The sequence below is a fragment of the Penicillium chrysogenum genome (assembly GCF_028827035.1).
Source record: "Penicillium chrysogenum strain IBT 35668 chromosome Unknown utg000002l_segment0_segment0, whole genome shotgun sequence".
Classification (NCBI taxonomy): Eukaryota; Fungi; Ascomycota; class Eurotiomycetes; order Eurotiales; family Aspergillaceae; genus Penicillium; species Penicillium chrysogenum.
This window is the reverse complement of record NW_026622750.1, coordinates 6,147,062-6,165,413: the sequence shown is the minus strand read 5'-3', so window position 1 is coordinate 6,165,413 and position 18,352 is coordinate 6,147,062. Positions and strand designations below refer to the sequence as shown.

Below are 18,352 nucleotides of genomic sequence, written 5' to 3'. Positions count from 1 at the left end.
ACTCTCCTCGAGGGAAATTGCTCGCATCTTATCGCAAGATGCATCTATTTGACGTCGACATTCCTGGTGGCATGTCATTTCATGAATCAGATACCTTATCCCCAGGAAACGAAATTATCGTTGTGGATTTGGACGGGTATGGAAAAATCGGCATCGGAATATGCTATGACATGCGATTCGCAGAACTGAGTACGATTGCAGCCCGGAAGGGTGCCTTCGCACTAGTTTTCCCCTCCGCATTTAACACAACCACTGGACCACTTCATTGGGAACTTCTTGGTCGGTCTCGGGCAGTCGATAATCAGGTCTACAGTGTGCTATGCTCGCAATCGAGGGCACCACCACCTTCATACCCTGCCTGGGGGTATAGCATGGTCAGCGATCCGATGGGTCGAATTGTTGCCGGGACCAAGGAAAGCGAAGATATCATATATGCGGTATTGGACCCTAGTGTTATCAAGGAGTCCCGCCAGGCGATTCCTATTAGCTACCAGAGGAGATATGACGTGTACCCAGATATCGGGAAGCTCGTTTGAACTGCATGTAAAATCAGGATCGAGCTTGAATTGATCTAGTCATTTGCGTACCCAGTGTCAGCAGAAATTAGAGCGAGTAAATGGTTCAAAGTAGTTGAGTAAGGATACCAGGTATGACAGTAAGCCGATACAGTATGGCATTGTATGCAAGGATAGGGCTATTGTACCAAGGTCCTAATCTAATGGCTATCAAGTGGTAACTGATTAAAATCCAAATGTTAAGATGAATCCCTATTATATATAGTGGCTCCTATACTAAACTCGCGGTTATAATCTTTTGTCTAACTTTGAAAATTGCCAACTCCCTATCCAAAATACTTACTGATATAATTTATAATGTATTACTTTATATTTGTAATGTTAAACAATAAAAATAAAAAATAAAAATATGTTACAATATAAAATCATTGACAGAATAGGGTTCAAAGTTGGCCAGTTTTGATAGGAAAATAGGGGGTGGGAAGATACTTGGTAACAGGGTCTGTACAATGCCGTGGACTTCTGTATAAATTCCCCACTCACTCCCCTTACTCTGCATTGGTACAAATTTCACTCCATTTATTCCGAGGCCATAGTTCATCTCACCATTGCTCAGGGTGTCCGCACCATTTTACATTGGGCAACGTTTGAAGGGAAAACTAAACTGGTACAACATTACAAAGCATCTCCAAGATTGTATTTGGCTGGCAAGGTGTGCGAATTGAGGCCCGAGAATTGACAACATACACTAATTCCGAAAGATCTCAAACCGGTCAGTCAGTGGTCATCAAAAGCGACCGTCATTTTCGCCTGGAAAATGAGCGAGATGTTCTCAAACAATTCCAGGGCCGTAGCCCGTTCATACGCCCCTTGATTGATGAGATTATTGAACCACAAGATCCGCCAGCCATCGTTGTGAAATTCTTGGATGACCACCTTTTAAACGCCACTACCTCCAAACACCTCAGCAAACACGAAATCAAATATGTTGCTAGGCGGGTCCTCCAGGCATTAAGTGTGTTACATAGGGATGGTTTTGTGCACACTGGTTAGTATAACTAAATCTGGTATTTAAGCTAAATTCTGACCTTGTATCGTGACAGATATAAAACCTGACAATATTCTTGTGAACTACCGCACTGGAGCTTGGAGTATACGCTTCACTGATGTGCAGCTTGCAGACTGTGGAAGTACAGTTCCTGCGTCTTCTAAGTATGCAAAAGACGGTGATTTGATAGGAGCGCCTATATGGCGAAGTCCCGAAGCCCAACTTCAAATTGGCTGGGATACTTCCACTGATATATGGTCATTTGGTGCAATGGTATGTGTGTATACAAGACATGCTTTTGTCATTGGATTCTAACTGCCATTTTTAGCTTATCACTTTGATATATGGTAGTAACTTCTTCATGTTTAAGCCGGATGCCTCCGCTGATCATTGTGAATATGCGCTGGGAATCCTTACGAAACAGTGCCAATTCTTTGGCCCATTTCCTGTCTCTTACCAAGAGATCGCTCGCCCCAGCACACTAAATATCCTTATGGGAATTATGGGAAGCCTCCGTGGGAAACAGAAGCCCTTTGCAAATATCTCAACGGAGGAAGTTTCGAGCGAGGACAAGAAGTTCACCCCAAAGATCATGAAGCTTGACCCTAGGGATAGACCTTCGGCTCAGCAGCTTCTAGATGATGAATGGTTTGTTTCGGAATAGAAATGGGTACTCTTTTACGCATGAACCAGTGCATGAGTGTGTTCTATAGTTTTGGTGATTGTCTAGATGTATGAGCTACGACGCCACTGATCTCAACACGAAGATTCGCAGGTTAAAATTGGGGTAAGAAGCCTGGGCGGGGTCCCGCGGCAAAACTTTCGCAAGACCCACCGAAGCCGATTGTGACAGTGTCGACACTCGTAAAAGTCGCATCCTCCCCACAGGGCCCCAGAGTACCCAGGACTCGTCATCCTCGGATGCTCCTCCGTGCATTTATCTCGACGAAGCTATGTACAAGCCTGCTCCACGACCCCCAAGAAGACGAGCATCGTTCGTTCCCGGTCTGGCTGCAAACCATGCCGGCAACGCCGAGTGAAGGTACGGTTCACCAGGCTTGATTAGATGCAAAAGTCCGCGCGCTAACATCCCACAGTGCGACGAGAAGCAGCCCTCATGCACCGCATGTATTCGCCGCGGAGATAAATGTGAAGTGATAACTCCCGGATTCGACTTCCGCGATGGCGTTGTGCTTGATGCCAAACCACGAAGCGTCCGCCTCAATAAACCAAAAACGACACACAGCAAAGACCTACCTGCCCACGGCACAACGACTAATGATGAACCGTGTCACTATGGGCCTGATGATTTTTTAATTGAACCCAACCATCCAGACAATGCTCCCACGCCTGCGCCTCACCCAATCCACGATGAACGGCTCTCATGCAGTCCGCCGACGCCCCAATCTCTGACCAGGACTTTTCTGTCCCCATTGCCAAGCCAAACCATAAGAAGGTCTCTCGGTCGATCAGAAAATGAGTACTTCTATCTCACGCACTGGGAGAAGTCTTGTGTGCAATCACTTCCGTCATCCCAGACACAAATCACTGCCATGGCCAAGGAGCATGCACCACTAATGCATGCTCTTCTGGCTCTCTCGGCTTGCAATATGAGTCGATCGTCGCCAGAAGGAACTAAAGGGGGGACTGAAACATCATCTTCACAAATCGTATATCGTCCTAAGCGCGATTACCTTTTACCAAGCCAACACTACTACGGTTCAGCAATCAAGCAAATCGCAAGAACCATCGACAAAGGTACAACCAGTAGTACATCACACATTCTGGCTGCGATGGTTCTATTATGTTATTTTGAGTCCTCGATGGGAAACTTTGCGAGTTTTGCTTGCCACGCCCAAGGCGTTGACACGTTCATAAATACGCATCTCTCAACAATATCATCAGAACCCATAGGTCGTGAACTAACTGCGGCATGTGTTCTAGCGAAGTACCACACTTGGTGGCTCAGAATGAACTTTAGCTCATTCTCATTTCAGCTCAGTCAAGGCTCGCTTTCTCTGTCTCCGGATATCTCGAACATGCTTCGCTCAATCAATGCAAGGCGAGTTATAGTCACGTATATTTTGTGCGAATCATATCGTCTCAATAACATCGCTCTTCTACAGCTGGCGCCTTGTGGAACGCAGACCTCAGGTGTTACCGTTGAAGAATGTATTGCTTATCTACGAATCGAATCAATGAGGCTCGATGAATGGCATGCTGGAGTTCGCAGTCCGAGCTCCCCATCGAATCATTTTCCGGCCTTATGGACCACGGTGTAGGGGGCATCCGTCCCCTTACCTTCAGATCACATTATTTCGCAATGAACTACGCCTACTATGTTGCTTCCCGAATCATGCAATGCACTGCGCTGCTTCATGAATTGAGTTGTGCGCGCGGTCCATCAAACGGCCCTGAAAAGAAGGAAGTCAATTTCTGGATGACTTTATTGATTCGCATTGTGTCCGGTCTCAACAAACAGGATTGCCTCAAAGGCAATGTCTACTCGATCGGAGTTTCCAGTCTCCTTACTGCTTGTCTTCTTCGGTGTCAAAATATCACGATCGGGCGATGGGTCGAGGAATGGTTGCATGAATGGGGCATATCATCCATTTTCGAGGAGGGAAGTTTCCCGGTATTTCAGGCCCTAGAGACTATTCGGCTGATCAACGAGGAGAAGGCGGCCGGTAATGAGATTTACGCTATCGCGCTGCCCGAAGATGATGGCGGTGGTACCGGAAAGTATACGTCGTATAATAGCCAGCACTTCGACAAGATTATAACGATAGGAAGAAGAGGGATCTCCGGACGGTTATATTCCGAATTGGTCCCAATCAACATGGAGAGTTAAGTACCTGATCATCATTTTGCGGGCAGACTTTCGCGCGAAAGTTGGCAGACATAACCAGGTCAACCGCGACTACTTCAAAAGTAGAATCAAAAATTTATGTGCAAATTTCTTAACAAACTATTTGCTCGTAATCACGACAAGAAAACAACTCTGTTACACAAGATGAACCTTTGGATCCGAGTCGACCACTACACGGGATTCCCATCGAGGGGGGCATTATGACCTGAACGTCCCGAAAACCATACAGCATATAAGACGGGCCCGGGAGATAGAAAACAAAGCAGGTTAGAACGATTTTCAATATACAACATAGTAATACCTAACATAGTATCTTCAAATCACAGGAGCGCAACACACTTCATCTCAACGTCGGTATACTCAGGGATCGACTTAACGGCGACGCAACTATTCCATGATTCGCGTACTATTAAGTCTCTGTCACATGCTATGGAAGGGGATGTTTACTTACGTTCGAGCGGGCTTTATCTCACCGAACCACTGCAAATAGGTCTCGTTCATCTTCTCGAAATCTCCCACATCGGCCAGGAAAACATTAACTTCAACCATTTTCTCTAGGCTGGATCCGGCTGATTCCAGCACTGCTTTCAGGTTTTTGATGCATTGGTTCTAAGGTAGAGTCAGGTAAAGTGTTTTTGGATGAATACATATAAGTCACGGGCTTGTTTGCTCGATAACGTACTGCACGGTCCTGCACGGTCCCCGAGACGATCCTGCCAGTAGAGTCCTTCGGAAGCTGACCAGAGCAGAAGACAAAGCCGTTTGCAACAACTGCTTGGTTGTAGAATGGTCGAGGAGGAGGTGCCTCCGCTGTGTTGACTGCTTCGCGGCTAGAAGACATACTGGCTATGTTCCCTGAGATGATGAGAGTAAATTTACTCTGAAGCCGGTCGTCCCTATTCCGTTCTTAAGTCTGAACTGAAATCGAGTTATTGGGGTCCCCCCAACCTGGCATATGCCTTGATCCACAGCTGCATGGGCTTCAGTGAAGCCGGAGGCGGAGTCGATTTGTCTTTCCACATCTGAATCCGCCGGAGGACTACTGTGGATAGTAACCCTAAGAATTGGAGAATTGTCGTCAACATTTACACTCTCAGCAATTACTCCAAGCCGCAGTCATTGCCCAGAGCGGAATTTTGTTTTTGGCCCAAGCTCTCTCGCTGTCTCTCTTTGTTGGAGTATAGTTCCATGCGCTGTGCTTCGCTCTCGCGCACCCGATATGGCATGTGGGGCGATGGGTTTGGGACCCGCCAACGTGTGTTGTCGCAAGGCTATTCATAGAGACACAATACGATAGAGAATCAACGGAGAAAGCAACGTATGGTTTGGGATGGACAGAGAGGGGAAAAAGAGAGTGAGCACAGGCAACTATCTACCTAGGTTCTAGTTAGTTAACGTATTCGGTAAGCGAGTGACGCATGTAAGCGAGTGACGCACCAAACCAAAAACGCGTCAATTAATTTAACACTTCTTCTTTAACCACCCACTATGCCACCAATTCGCTCTCGGAGCTCTCAAAATTCAATAGAGTAAGAGGGTAGGATCTTATTAGCTATACAAGATTTTCATAATCAAAAAATCTCTTCAATTCGTGGAGCTACACGCCGTTTTAAAGTGCCTGAGGCCACCCTCCGCCGCCGCCTTACTAGAGTTCAAAACCGCGCGACTTCTCGCGTAAATTTATATAAATTGATAGAAATTAAAGAACAATCTCTTAAAAAATGGATTCTCTCTATAGATTCCCGAGGATCTGCTCCCCGGCCTTCTATGGTACGAGAAATAGCGAATATTCTCCTTAAGAAGCGCGGAATCACCCCGGTATCTTCGGTCGGCGAAAAATAGGTATATAACTTTATTAAACGACGCCCTCTTCTATCCTCTCGGTTTTCGAAACGGTATAACTACGAGCGTGCGAAATATAAAGATCCAAAAGTTATAAAGGAGTGGTTTAATCTTATTTAAAAAACTATCCTTTAATTTAGGATCGACCCGGACGACGTTTATAACTTTAACGAGACCGGTTTTGCGATAGGATTAACGGTAATAGCGAGAGTGATTACGAGAAGTGAATACTATAGTCGACGAGCACTTTTATAACCTAGAAATTGTGAATAGGTGACGGTTATTAAGTGTACGAATACTACTAGTTAGGCTCTCCCGCTATATATGATTTTTAAAGGTAAAGTCTTTATTAAATCCTAGTTCGACGGTCTCCCGGAAGACTAGCGGTTCGAGGTTAGTCCTAATAGATAGACCTCTGATGAAATTGGACTTCGCTAGCTTAAAAAGCTCTTTATTCCTACTACTTCTTCGCGTACGAAGGGGGGTATTAGCTTTTAATACTCGACGGTCACGGAAGTTATTTAACCCTAAGGTTCGATAAAATCTACGAGAAAAATAAGGTTATACCAATCTATATGCCTCCGTATTCCTTACACCTTTTATAACCTCTAGATATAGGCTGCTTTATAATGTTAAAACGGTCTTACGGCCGGATAGTTAAAATAAAAATGCGGTGCGGATCGAATTTTATTAATAAATTAGATTTCCTCGAAGCTTATCCTACCGCACGAATAGAAGCTTTTAAATCGGAGACTATTAAAAATAGCTTTCAATCTGCTAGTTTAATTCCTTTTACACCGGAGAGAGTGATTTCGAAGCTTAATATCCGGCTTGCTACCCCTACCCCCCTCCTAGCCGGGGTAGTGATTGGGATCTAAAAACGCCTTCGAACTATATACAATTGTAAAAACAAGCTTTGTCAATCAAAGCCTTGCTTCGTATAAGATTAAGAAGCCCCCCGAGCCCGCTTAATTCTACTATAAACCAGGTTTTGAAAGCCTGTTAAATAACGATACAATCCGCCGCACTACTAGAGAAAGAAGTGAGCGATTTACGCGCTGAAAACGAGAAGAAGAAGCAAAAGCGAACTCGATCTATAAGGACGATAGTCCACGAAGGGGATCTCTCAGTTCAGGAGGTTCGTGAGCTACGTTTAGAGCCATTTAAGGCCTAAGTTGCGCGCATCAATAACTATCGTGAGCGGGTTTCGGAAGGTTTAAGGCCGCCCCCCCAGGCCGGACGAGCATGTGGAGTATGTAGGAAGCCAGGACATAGGAGAGAGACATGTCCAGATAGATGATGATTTTAGTTAATTTAATTTAATGGCGTTTTGGTTGAGATAAATGCATTATAAAACCATCTATGGTTGTAGGATGGCGGCTCGCTTACAGTGGCGGTTCGCTTACCGATTACGTTATTATATATATGCTGCCTTAGGCATCTAACATAATATCCCGTATTAAAACTGAGCGCTATACACCTTCGTACCCCAGCTCTAAGCATTTATATGCTGCTCTATACGGCAGAGTTGGCGTAGCACTAACTTTACTACGCTAGCAGTTTGGCTTTGGGGCCTGTTTCCACGACATTGACTATGTCAAGATGTATATTTAAAAAAGGTTGTGTATACATACTCCATGTGGTGCAGGTGAAATCCAGTTGTCGCAAGACTATGTAGCATCATACAGTGTATTAACAATCTTTGATTGTTATTACAATATTGTTCTAAATCGATGCAATTCTCATACTTCGAGGAATTATCATCAATTCCTATCGCCGAGATTCTACTATCATCGGCGATTAGTTTTTGATCAATTACCGAAGGGCGTCTTCAACCTGGCATTTTACCCGAGGAATGCTTGCCTTCCAGGATAAACATACAGCAAAGTATGCAATAGAGGATGGGAGACATAAAAGTCGCTTCATTTCCATGTTTCAATGAACAGAAAATTTCATACAGTTTTTCAAATATCATTCCTATATGCTGCAGTATTATTTCTTGCTCTAGTAGTTTAACAAAATGGTGACCAATAATTACTGGACAGCGAGAGCAGGACGAAATGTGTGAAATTGAATTCACTATTCGATTGCCTACATTCATGCGAACCTGCTTGTCATAATCCTAGGGAATGCTTCACGGCCCAAAAACCAGCACAGAGGTCTCGATGCTAAAGCGGGGCAGGGCGTTATTAGGGGTTCGAAAATCCTTGAACGCACTATGTATGGCCCAGGCCCCACGGACACCGCTGGCTGGATCGGCCGCTGCCGAGTCGAAAAGCTGCCTGACGATCGCTTCGTCCGGTCCTACACCGGACCAATAGTACCATTTCTGGTTCTCACTGAACTGCGGAGCCTCGAAGACTTCGGAGAAATCGGACAGGTGAGAGACAACCGCAGAGATGTCAGCATCAGATACCGCAGCCGCCGACGCAAAGGCGAGCGGCATGGTCTGCACAGGGCCGTTAATCGCCTGCCAAAGATGGATAAGGCGAAATCGGCCCTGAAGGAGAGCTGGTGCCTCCATTCCTAGATGTCGTCTCACAAGGTCTGCCACAGTAGATCCGGTTTGGTCGACGTGAGTAAATAATGCCGCCGGGGCGTATTCCTTGGGGGCTCCAGTATGTCTGACGGCGTGCCGGAATATGGACATTTTGGTGGCATCTGGGATCGCAGTGCGAAGGTGCTTTTCAACGGCCGGATAATAAGTGTTCTTGATGGATTTGTCGGAGCCGAAGTCGACCTGATATGGAACGTGGGCAGATCGTGGGAGATTGAGTGAATCATGGTCGAGATTGACCGTCTCTTCGTGACCTCGAAGGTCGTGGATCGAGGTGGGACGAGGTTCAATTCGCAAGTTCATAGGAGGCACGCCCTCCGGCGGTGCACATAGAATGCAGATGTAGGAGGGATCATCGTCTTCGCCGAGAGGCTTCAAGAAGTTGATGTTAGTTGACACATCGCCTCGGGGGATCTTAATTTCGTCATGAGAATTGATTGTAAAACTGAAAAATATGGAGTTACAACCAGGTACAACATACAGACAAATAGTCCCTTGGCATGGTAAAATGCACAGTCCGATCTCAGCACTGACGGGCATCCGGATGATGTCCTACTACTGGACGGTCGGAATCGGACCCCCGGTGGAGCGGGAATGGGGCCGGACGGGACACGGCTACAACCTTAAAATAAAAGTCTACAATATCTACACATAGGCAAAGGTCTGCTATAGATGTTGTTGTAGGGAAAAATTTCTTAGTTTCGAAATATGGATATCGAGATGAACATTCGTACAACATAGGTTTAAGATAAAACAGTGGCCCGACCGAAATTACATCACTTAATATGTTGAGCTCAATAAATTTCACCTATCGAATCCGCCTCTCCGAAGGATTTCTGGTGATCTGCACTTACCGACGCGCGTTGGTGGTCGTTCATCTGTTTCATGCTCCGCAGCCTTTGGCTGTCTTTTATATCTGAAGTTCCCCGTTCTCGGGTTTCCACTGTCCTTATCTTCTCCTAATACCGTCACTCTCTCTTTCTATCCCTAGAAGTTTTCATCATGGGTTCTAAGGAAATGTACTTGACTTTATCCGTCCCTTGCTTATGAAATTAAAGTGCTGACATCGTTCCTCAGCGACCTCGATGTTTTGGTAATCGGTGCCGGCCCGACCGGTCTGGGCGCTGCCAAGCGTCTCCAGCAGGTGGTAAGTCGGATATATCAAAATACCGAGATCCAGATTATTATCCAGTTCATTGCTGACGGAATTTAGAAAAACGCCTCATGGTTGATTGTTGACTCGAACGAAACTCCCGGTGGACTGGCCTCCACCGACACTACCCCCGAGGGCTTCGTAAGTCACTCTGTAGCGAGCAAGTATAACGTGGTGATCGGATACTAATTCCTGTGCAGCTATTCGATGTCGGTGGGCATGTTATCTTCTCCCACTACAAGTATTTTGACGACTGTCTCGATGAAGCCCTTCCCAAGGCCGAGGACTGGTACGAGCACCAGCGTGTCTCCTTTGTCCGCTACGAGGGTCGCTGGGTCCCCTACCCGTTCCAGAACAACATTTCCGTCTTGCCCAAGGAGGAACAGGTCAAATGCATTACCAGTCTGATGGACGCGGCCCTGGAGGCTCGTGCCCGCTCGGCCAGCGACAAGCCCGCGAACTTCGACGTCTGGAACACTCGCAATGTCGGCGAGCGACTAAACGAGATTTTCATGCGCCCGTACAACTTCAAGGTGTGGGCTGTGCCCCCAAGCAAGATGAACGCTACTTGGCTCGGTGAGCGTGTTGCCGCCCCTAACCTGAAGTTGTTGACTAGTAATGTCATCCTCGATAAGGTGGCCGGCAACTGGGGGCCTAATGCCACTTTCAAGTTCCCCGCCAAGGGTGGTACTGGTGGTATTTGGATTGCTGTGGCCAACACGCTTGCTAAGGAAACTACTCGCTTTGGTGAGCATGGAACAGTCACTAAGGTTGATGCTGATGCGAAGAAGGTCTATCTAAAGGACGGTATGTTGATCTTCATATATTGTTGCCAGGCAGCAAGCTAAATGAGATTGCTAGGAACTATCGTCCGCTACAAATCTCTTATCTCGACTATGTCTGTCGACTACCTCGCTGAGGCCATGGCCGATACCCAGTTGCAGCAGCTGTGCAAACCCCTTTTCTACTCCTCTACCAACGTTATTGGTGTGGGTGTTCGTGGCAAGCTTCCTAGCCGCATCGGAGACAAGTGCTGGGTATGTTGATCTGATCAGGAAAGGGAAAAAAAAAAAAAAAAAGAAAGAAAAAACACAAGACGGAATCTGACAAAAATAGCTCTACTTCCCCGAGGACAACTGCCCCTTCTACCGTGCCACCATCTTCTCCAACTACTCTCCCAACAACCAGCCGAAAGATCATGTCAAACCGCCTACGAAGCAACTTGCCAACGGTCAGAAACCCGCTTCCTCCCAGGCCCAGGATGGACCATACTGGTCTATCATGTTGGAGGTCTCCGAGTCTCAGTACAAGCCCGTCAATCAGGACACCCTCTTGGCCGATAGCATTCAGGGCTTGATCAATACCGATTTACTCAAGCCCGAGGATGAGATCGTCAGTACCTACGTGCGCCGCTTCGACCACGGCTACCCTACTCCTAGCCTGGAGCGTAACGATGCTCTCAGTGAGGTCTTGCCTTACTTGCAGCAGAAGGACATTCTGTCGCGTGGCCGCTTCGGTTCCTGGAAGTATGAAGTCGGTAACCAGGATCACAGGTAAGTCGGCCATCTACAAATAATTTGGTGGGTATATATGCTAACAGAGTATAGTTTCATGCTGGGCGTTGAAGCTGTTGACCACATCGTCTCTGGTGCCGTCGAGCTCACCTTAGCCTACCCCGACTTTGTCAACGGTCGTGCCAATACCGAGCGCCGCTTGGTTAGCAAGAACACCGCTGTCCGGTAAGGTGCAGACAGTATCATAATACGGAGTAATGAAAGCCGTAGGTTATGACCAGTGTTGAGAAAATAATCCAGTTCACTAGAAAAATAAATACACATCACCACTATTTATATTCACTTGCAACCTTTTTTATAACATATAGTCCTCTCATGCCCAATTCCCGGATACTACTGCAGCTGCCGTTGTGACCAGCAGCAGAGGCAAATCTACCCCCATCACCCGCACATTATTGACTTTCACCCAATCCCCCAACGCTGCTAAACCCTTCTCTGGCGCCTCGTGCTGTTCCTTTAGCATTTGCTTCTCCGATCTGAGCAGCCGTGGCACGAATGGTAGATGCGCGTTCAACAAGACAAGACTTGCTCCGTACAACCACCAGCCGATAGTCGTGGATGGGCGGAACACCAGGTTAGCAATGCAGGCTAAATGGAATACATCCAGGGGGTTACGCTCCAAGCTATATGGGCTAGCCTCAATTTATCATCCACTGAAAAGCAAGCTATTGTTAAACAGGTTGCTGCTTACATCGATCAACTCCGACTTCTCGAGCCGCCACAGAAAGGAGTTGTTGCTTCAGCAGGACTAGGACAATGCCTTGACTACCGTGTGGGGTACAATCCTTTCGGCCCCTTTTTCAACAATGAAGAATTTCATTCTTTTCTCCGCGGACACATCCCATTGGAGGATTGCACACAGGTGTATGGTGAATCTGTCACGCAGTGCCATTCTCGCCAATACCGGACCTTTTTCGCGCATGGAGATCTTTGCCCACGTAATATCATCATACGCAATGACGATATTGTTTCAATCGTTGATTGGCAATTCGCTGGGTGGTACCCGGAATATTGGGAATATACAAAAGCGCATTTTGCACTTTTCGACATGCCGGACTGGTATGCCGAGTTTCAGAATGCTGTGCTTAGATACGATGATGAATTGGCTGCGGAACGTGCTCTCTGGGAGCAATTTGATCAACCGGGAATGCTGCGATGAGGATTCGAGGTTATTGTAATTGGAGCAAAGATAGATAGGCAAGGCTACACTGTCGTTGAAGCGAAGAAGCAAACAGATACACTGGACGCATCACTTGAACAGCTCGGAAATTCGCTCGAGAACTTGAACATTGAATTTGAACGTTGTTGGACACTACTGATTCAAGGCGTCGACTTCATTCCTTTTTGGAATATCATCAGCACCGATCTGTTAGCGCGTCTTCTTCCTTGGGGACCTCCTGATCAATTTGTATCAGTTGTAGACGCTCATTTGGGCCTTTTATGATGTATTGTACAATTGAATTATATTTTTTTCGTTTCCTGGGCTAATAGCAATTGGTACTTCCCAGCTGGAAATTGGCAGGATGGCCTGGTGGCTAGTATGGAAAGGACGGTCAACCGCACTTCAAGCGTGCATTGGACTGTACCATTTGCCATCTGCCATGCAGATAGCCCCCCACTGTGGAGTATGTCGTATATAAGCTTATGTTTTGAAGGAGCCACCTAAGTACCTACCTAGGTAGGTAGGTTAGGTGCTATTCTGGAGTTACCTCATGGTTGATTATTAACGAGCAGCCGCACTAAGGGACGGCGGTTTCTAAAGTGGGGTTCTCTTTTTTACTTTACTCTTTGGCCACAAATTATGCGCTGGACTCTACCTCCGTCGCCAAACGCCACTTCCTTCTCTCCACTGGAGGAAATTCAGGATCCGTCCGGGGTCAAGGCGCGGGGTAGTGACCGTCCGGGGTAGAACTCGCCGAGCCCATAGCGCGCGGATGAGATGACACCGAGACGTGTCCGACTCAGAGATCCGTCAGGTTCTTTCAAGATCGACAATATTTATCTTGGATCATGCACGTCCAATCGCACCCTCCGGCTAAGCATGGTATTTCACGGAGATAGAGAGATCAAGCATCATGAGCATAGACTTCATGTTCGGAGACCAGCGTTCGAAGACATTCTGAATGGCTCGCGTCTGCTAAATATTCGTACTCCGAATCAAGCACTAGCGCTTATCCTCTCCCAGCTCCTTGATTAAATTCACTCGCTCATTATAATAGGCTCGACAGAGCTGAACCCCCTGACAGGGAATCAGGAGGGTCGGATTTCAGAGTGTACAAGAAAGAAACTTGGGACGGGGGCACAGGCAGGACTCGCACTAACTGAACGAGGATCCTGGACACTCCCCCTTCGATCCAAAGCAGGAAATTATCCGGCGAATAGAACGCCACATTTCAACGCAAGCCACCCCATCCAGTCACGAAATTGCCCTTTCAGCATACCCCGCAAAGGAACCATACCATTCCGTCCCGGCTAGTATCTATCGGGACTAGTACCTGTCAGATTACTTCGCTCGACAAGATCCCGCCATAATCAAGTGACACTGCTACCGTAGTGCCCGGATAAATGACCCTCGTGATTGGAGATGTTGGGTTCAGGGGGTCAAGGTCCGGGACAAGCTTCACTCAACTGAGCTAAGATCAGCACCATCATGAGCGTGTCGTCGCAGGTATAAAAGATTGAAACCCCCAGTCGTGCCTGCCTCTCTTTCATTCACCCGTTTCTCACAGAAATCGTCAACATGAATAGCGGTATCACTGAGAAGCAGACCTCAGCGGAGGAGGTCGAAGCGCAGCCCACCTCCACGGGCGGACCTGTTCACGATGTCGGCGAGAAGGTCGACTACGACAGAGCGGGTGCCATCGAAGCCGAGGTGCTCGAACATAATATGACTGTGCTCGAGGCCGTCAAGGCCTATCCCGCTGCCAGCTGGTGGGCATTCGTGATGTCGTGCACCATTGTAAGCTCTTGTCCATGATAGGCAGATCATTTCTCTAACGTTGCGATAGATCATGGAGTCATACTGTGTTTTCTTAATGGGACAGTTCATAGCGACAAAGAAATTCGCCGAGGACTTCGGTGTACTGAGCGAAAAGACAAATGAGTGGATTATCGAAGCTTCATGGCAGTCAGCTTTCCAGTGCAGCGGACCAATCGGTGCTTTCATCGGTGTATTCATCGCAGGCCCCATTACCAGTTGGATTGGATATCGATGGGCAACCATTGGCGGTCTCATGTTCTTGAACGCCTTCATCTTCATCTTCTATTTCGGCAACAGCCAAGGGATGTTTTTTGCGTCCCAGATCCTGGAAGGCATCCCGTGGGGCATTTTTATCGCCAATGCGCCCGCCTACTGCGCCGAAATTGTACCAATGAGATTGAGAGCTCCAGCGACGCAGATGTTGCAGATGTTCTGGGCGATTGGGTCGATTATAGTCGGCGGTATCACTTACCACTACCAGTCCAAGCCTGACTCGTCATCGTACAGGTTCGTCCACTTTCATAGATGCCATCGAGTAGCACCCTACTAACAGTCATTCCAGAGTTCCCATTGCGCTCCAGTGGATGTTTCCTACTCCCCTCGCTATCCTACTCTTCCTTGCGCCTGAATCCCCATGGTGGCTCGTACGAAAGGGCCGTCTGGCTGAGGCAGAGAAGGCTGTCAGACGCCTTGGACGCGCAAGTGCTAACGATAATCCCGCTGACGCAGTCTCAATGATGCGTCGCACGATTGAACTCGAGAAGACTGAGAAGAAGCCCAGTCTCGTTGAACTGTGGAGAGGTACCGATCGCTACCGCACATTGATTGTGTGCGGTGTGTACGCATCTCAGAATCTAACAGGCAATCTAATTGCTAACCAAGCGGTTTACTTTTTCAAACGTGAGTCGAGCCATTTCCCGCAACCTCATAGCAGACTAACACCAGCTCAGAGGCCGGCATGGCACCCGATACCGCATTTGCACTTGGTCTCATCACTTCTGCCCTCCAGTGGATCATGGTCATGCTCTCTTGGATCCTCACCACATACCTCGGCCGACGCACCATCTATGTCTACGGTCAATTCATCAACTGTGCATTCTTGGTCGCGCTCGGTATTGCGGCTTCAGTTGGCGATAGTAAGGCTGCTAGCAATGCGCAAGCATCACTTGGCTTGATAGTATCCGTCCTGTTCTGCTTGGGACCCGCCCCTGCCTCATGGGTCATTATCGGCGAGACATCTTCCGTTCGTCTCAGGCCACTGACAACCGGTATTGGACGAGGTGCCTACTACTTGGTCAATATTCCTTGCATCTTTCTTTCCAGCTACATGCTCAACGATGATACGGCGAAGCTGGGCGGCAAGAGCGGCTACGTCTGGGCTGGTACCGCCTTTTTCTGCACCGTCGTGTCCTGGATCTGGATCCCAGAGATGAAGCACAGATCCTTCCGTGAGATCGACATTCTGTTCCGGCGTCGTGTCCAGGCCCGGAAATGGAAAAAGACGGTCATCGATATCCACGATGACGAGTAGATGGAGATTGCTGTTCGGAGAATCCTGAGTGGTACTGCTTGTGCAGGAATAGGCGGTAGCGTTGAGTTTTCTTACTAGATACTGACAGATAATTATTTTCAAGATGAGTTAAAAGGTGAGGATCATTGCGGAAAGTGCTGCATCCTCTACCCTCGTTGGAAATGGCTGCTACCGTACCAGGGTTGCTTTTGGCATATCCGATAGAAGAGACTAATACCACGTGGTCCTGACAAAGTAGGATAGCTGAGTCTGGTTTATGTACATGAGCTTTCTACTCTCGCCTCGCTCGGACCGAGCGTGGCCTTTGAGGTCCGAAGGTTAGAACTTAATATACATACCGTACTACCGCTCGGTCAGTCTTTGTTCGTATTCTGATTCGAAAATTCTCATTGCTAGCTTGCTAGCCGAATATTGATATCGGATCTACGGATTGACAATCAAGGACAAGAGACCAATGAATGCTGATGTGCCACCCAATACCAGAGTCATACCTCCCCAGCCAAGGTATAACCTCGCATAGCCAGCGATAAGAGGCCCAACAAACTGACCGATTGCAATGGCCATATTGCAGAACGCATAGCCCGTGCCCATTCCACTCCTTTGGTTGGGGTCGACCCCACGTGTCACCTCAATCTCCCGCACAGCATCAGACACCTCAGCCATGACCTGCGCCTGGGAGGTCGTCAGGAAAAGGCCGGCCCCAGTCACCAGTGCGATGAACCCAATCTGGTGGCTAGGAGACGGGCCGTCGGTTATTCGGAGGGCAACAAGTGGGAAAAAGGCCAAGATCAGCTCGATAGCGATCGTTCGACGGCGCTTCCAGTCACGACCGTATCTGCTCAATGGGATGCTGAGGAAACTTGGAAGAGATATTCCCAAGAAGACCAGACCCGCATTTGTTGAGGACCATTTATATGCCTCCATAGTGAATAGCGGTAGGGTCTGGGACATTGTTAGATACCGAAGTTCGCTGCAATGTCAAGATAATACACAACATACTGTCTCGAAAGCGGCAAGGATAGACGAAATTGTGATTTCACTTAGCACTGCTGTCATGAAGCGCATATCCACAAAGTCGCGAAGATGCAGAGAAGCTTTGGAGCCATCCTTCGGAGGCAGTAATGGCGCCTCTTCTCCAGCCAGAGGTGGCAAGCTTTCTTCCCGATCTACTGAATGGTTAGAAACTTATCTCCCAAACATTATATCGCCCAAACTTCGGTCAGACATCATTTACTACCTTTCTCAAGTATCATTATGCGTAGTATGACGTCGCATATCAGCATAAAAACTGGAAACGCGAAGGCCCCGTGTACACCAAAGTGATCGAAACTGTATTCTTATGAGCACATCTCCCCAGTGGGTCGTCAGTGAAAGTGGGAAGCATACAGAAGGCCTCCTATGACAGGACCGGAAATCATTCCCCATGTGTATGAAGTGGATACGAATGCCATATATTCCCCTCTCTTTTCAGGGGAAGCAGTGTCTGCAACGATCGCGAAACTCAAGACACCTACCACTGCCCCCGACAGACCCTGGCACACTCGAGCAATGATTAGAAGAGCTGGCGAATGTCCGAATAGGAAAACCGAGGTCGATACTGCGATTGCGATGTATCCGAAGATCAAGGGGGATTTGCGGGATTGAATGCGATCGCTTATGAGGCCGACAAGTGCTACTCATAATTAGCTGACAATTATTCTTCAACTGAATCTCATGAATACTTACGGGATGCGACAAGTAGGGCCGCTCCGTATGCTGCGAGCAATATTGATGTCCATTGTTGAACTGTGTAGCTTATTAGTATCCTGGAAAACTTCTGCGATTGCGTGTGTAGATCCTCGTACTTTCATCGCTCGATGTTATGTTGTTCATGAGTAGGTAGGGCAAGATAGGAATGACCTAGAAAACATTTTGTCAGTGTCAATAAATGCTGACTGTGACCCAAGAGGTTGTACCATGCTGTAAACAAAGTTATCTGTAAATGTCGAAAGGCACATTGCCACTAAGACAAATCCCCCCGACGCTCGCAGCTCGCGAAAGCGCCCCATGCTGAACCCAGGATGATAACCGGATGATATGAAATAGGTTAGCCAAAAACACGTCGCAACTGAGGAAGGAGCTCCGTAGGCGACGCGGATTTTCTAAGGATTAAGAAGTAGTGGTGATGAGGGAGACTAGGGAATACAATATGAATGATCCACAAGGTGACATTGATAGACGCAGGGGGGCGGATGCAGACTCTAATAGTTGCCTTGGCTTCTTTCAGCTCATACATACGAGTCA

The 18,352-nt window shown here is 47.6% G+C and overlaps 7 protein-coding genes across 7 annotated transcripts; 4 read left to right on the top strand and 3 right to left on the bottom strand.

Moving 5' to 3' along the window:
* Positions 1 to 38: 38 nt before the first annotated feature.
* Positions 39 to 2,603, top strand: N7489_005569 (putative serine/threonine protein kinase; the record flags this gene model as incomplete). Its single annotated transcript, XM_056711321.1, has 5 exons — positions 39 to 508; positions 1,199 to 1,563; positions 1,619 to 1,836; positions 1,892 to 2,211; positions 2,435 to 2,603. 5 exons carry the CDS (start codon positions 39 to 41, stop codon positions 2,601 to 2,603), a joined length of 1,542 nt encoding a protein of 513 aa, XP_056569742.1.
* Positions 2,604 to 3,886: 1,283 nt separating this feature from the next.
* N7489_005568 (uncharacterized protein) lies at positions 3,887 to 4,414 on the top strand (the record flags this gene model as incomplete). The annotated part of the gene is made up of 1 exon (XM_056711320.1): positions 3,887 to 4,414. One exon carries the CDS (start codon positions 3,887 to 3,889, stop codon positions 4,412 to 4,414), a length of 528 nt encoding a protein of 175 aa, XP_056569741.1.
* Positions 4,415 to 4,752: 338 nt separating this feature from the next.
* On the bottom strand, positions 4,753 to 5,273 carry N7489_005567 (uncharacterized protein; the record flags this gene model as incomplete). The annotated part of the gene is made up of 3 exons (XM_056711319.1): positions 4,753 to 4,819; positions 4,884 to 5,041; positions 5,115 to 5,273. 3 exons carry the CDS (start codon positions 5,271 to 5,273, stop codon positions 4,753 to 4,755), a joined length of 384 nt encoding a protein of 127 aa, XP_056569740.1.
* Positions 5,274 to 8,408: 3,135 nt separating this feature from the next.
* Positions 8,409 to 9,333, bottom strand: N7489_005566 (uncharacterized protein; the record flags this gene model as incomplete). Its single annotated transcript, XM_056711318.1, has 2 exons — positions 8,409 to 9,245; positions 9,313 to 9,333. The coding sequence occupies 2 exons, from the start codon at positions 9,331 to 9,333 to the stop codon at positions 8,409 to 8,411; spliced, it is 858 nt and encodes a 285-aa protein (XP_056569739.1).
* Positions 9,334 to 9,833: 500 nt separating this feature from the next.
* N7489_005565 (protoporphyrinogen/coproporphyrinogen oxidase) lies at positions 9,834 to 11,727 on the top strand (the record flags this gene model as incomplete). The annotated part of the gene is made up of 7 exons (XM_056711317.1): positions 9,834 to 9,850; positions 9,909 to 9,978; positions 10,045 to 10,125; positions 10,185 to 10,791; positions 10,846 to 11,021; positions 11,101 to 11,537; positions 11,592 to 11,727. The coding sequence occupies 7 exons, from the start codon at positions 9,834 to 9,836 to the stop codon at positions 11,725 to 11,727; spliced, it is 1,524 nt and encodes a 507-aa protein (XP_056569738.1).
* Positions 11,728 to 14,298: 2,571 nt separating this feature from the next.
* N7489_005564 (putative MFS maltose transporter) lies at positions 14,299 to 16,069 on the top strand (the record flags this gene model as incomplete). The annotated part of the gene is made up of 4 exons (XM_056711316.1): positions 14,299 to 14,517; positions 14,567 to 15,045; positions 15,101 to 15,438; positions 15,489 to 16,069. 4 exons carry the CDS (start codon positions 14,299 to 14,301, stop codon positions 16,067 to 16,069), a joined length of 1,617 nt encoding a protein of 538 aa, XP_056569737.1.
* Positions 16,070 to 16,492: 423 nt separating this feature from the next.
* N7489_005563 (MFS transporter) lies at positions 16,493 to 18,117 on the bottom strand (the record flags this gene model as incomplete). Its single annotated transcript, XM_056711315.1, has 7 exons — positions 16,493 to 17,011; positions 17,069 to 17,235; positions 17,304 to 17,398; positions 17,456 to 17,741; positions 17,795 to 17,854; positions 17,914 to 17,968; positions 18,025 to 18,117. The coding sequence occupies 7 exons, from the start codon at positions 18,115 to 18,117 to the stop codon at positions 16,493 to 16,495; spliced, it is 1,275 nt and encodes a 424-aa protein (XP_056569736.1).
* Between the last annotated feature and the right edge of the window lie 235 nt (positions 18,118 to 18,352).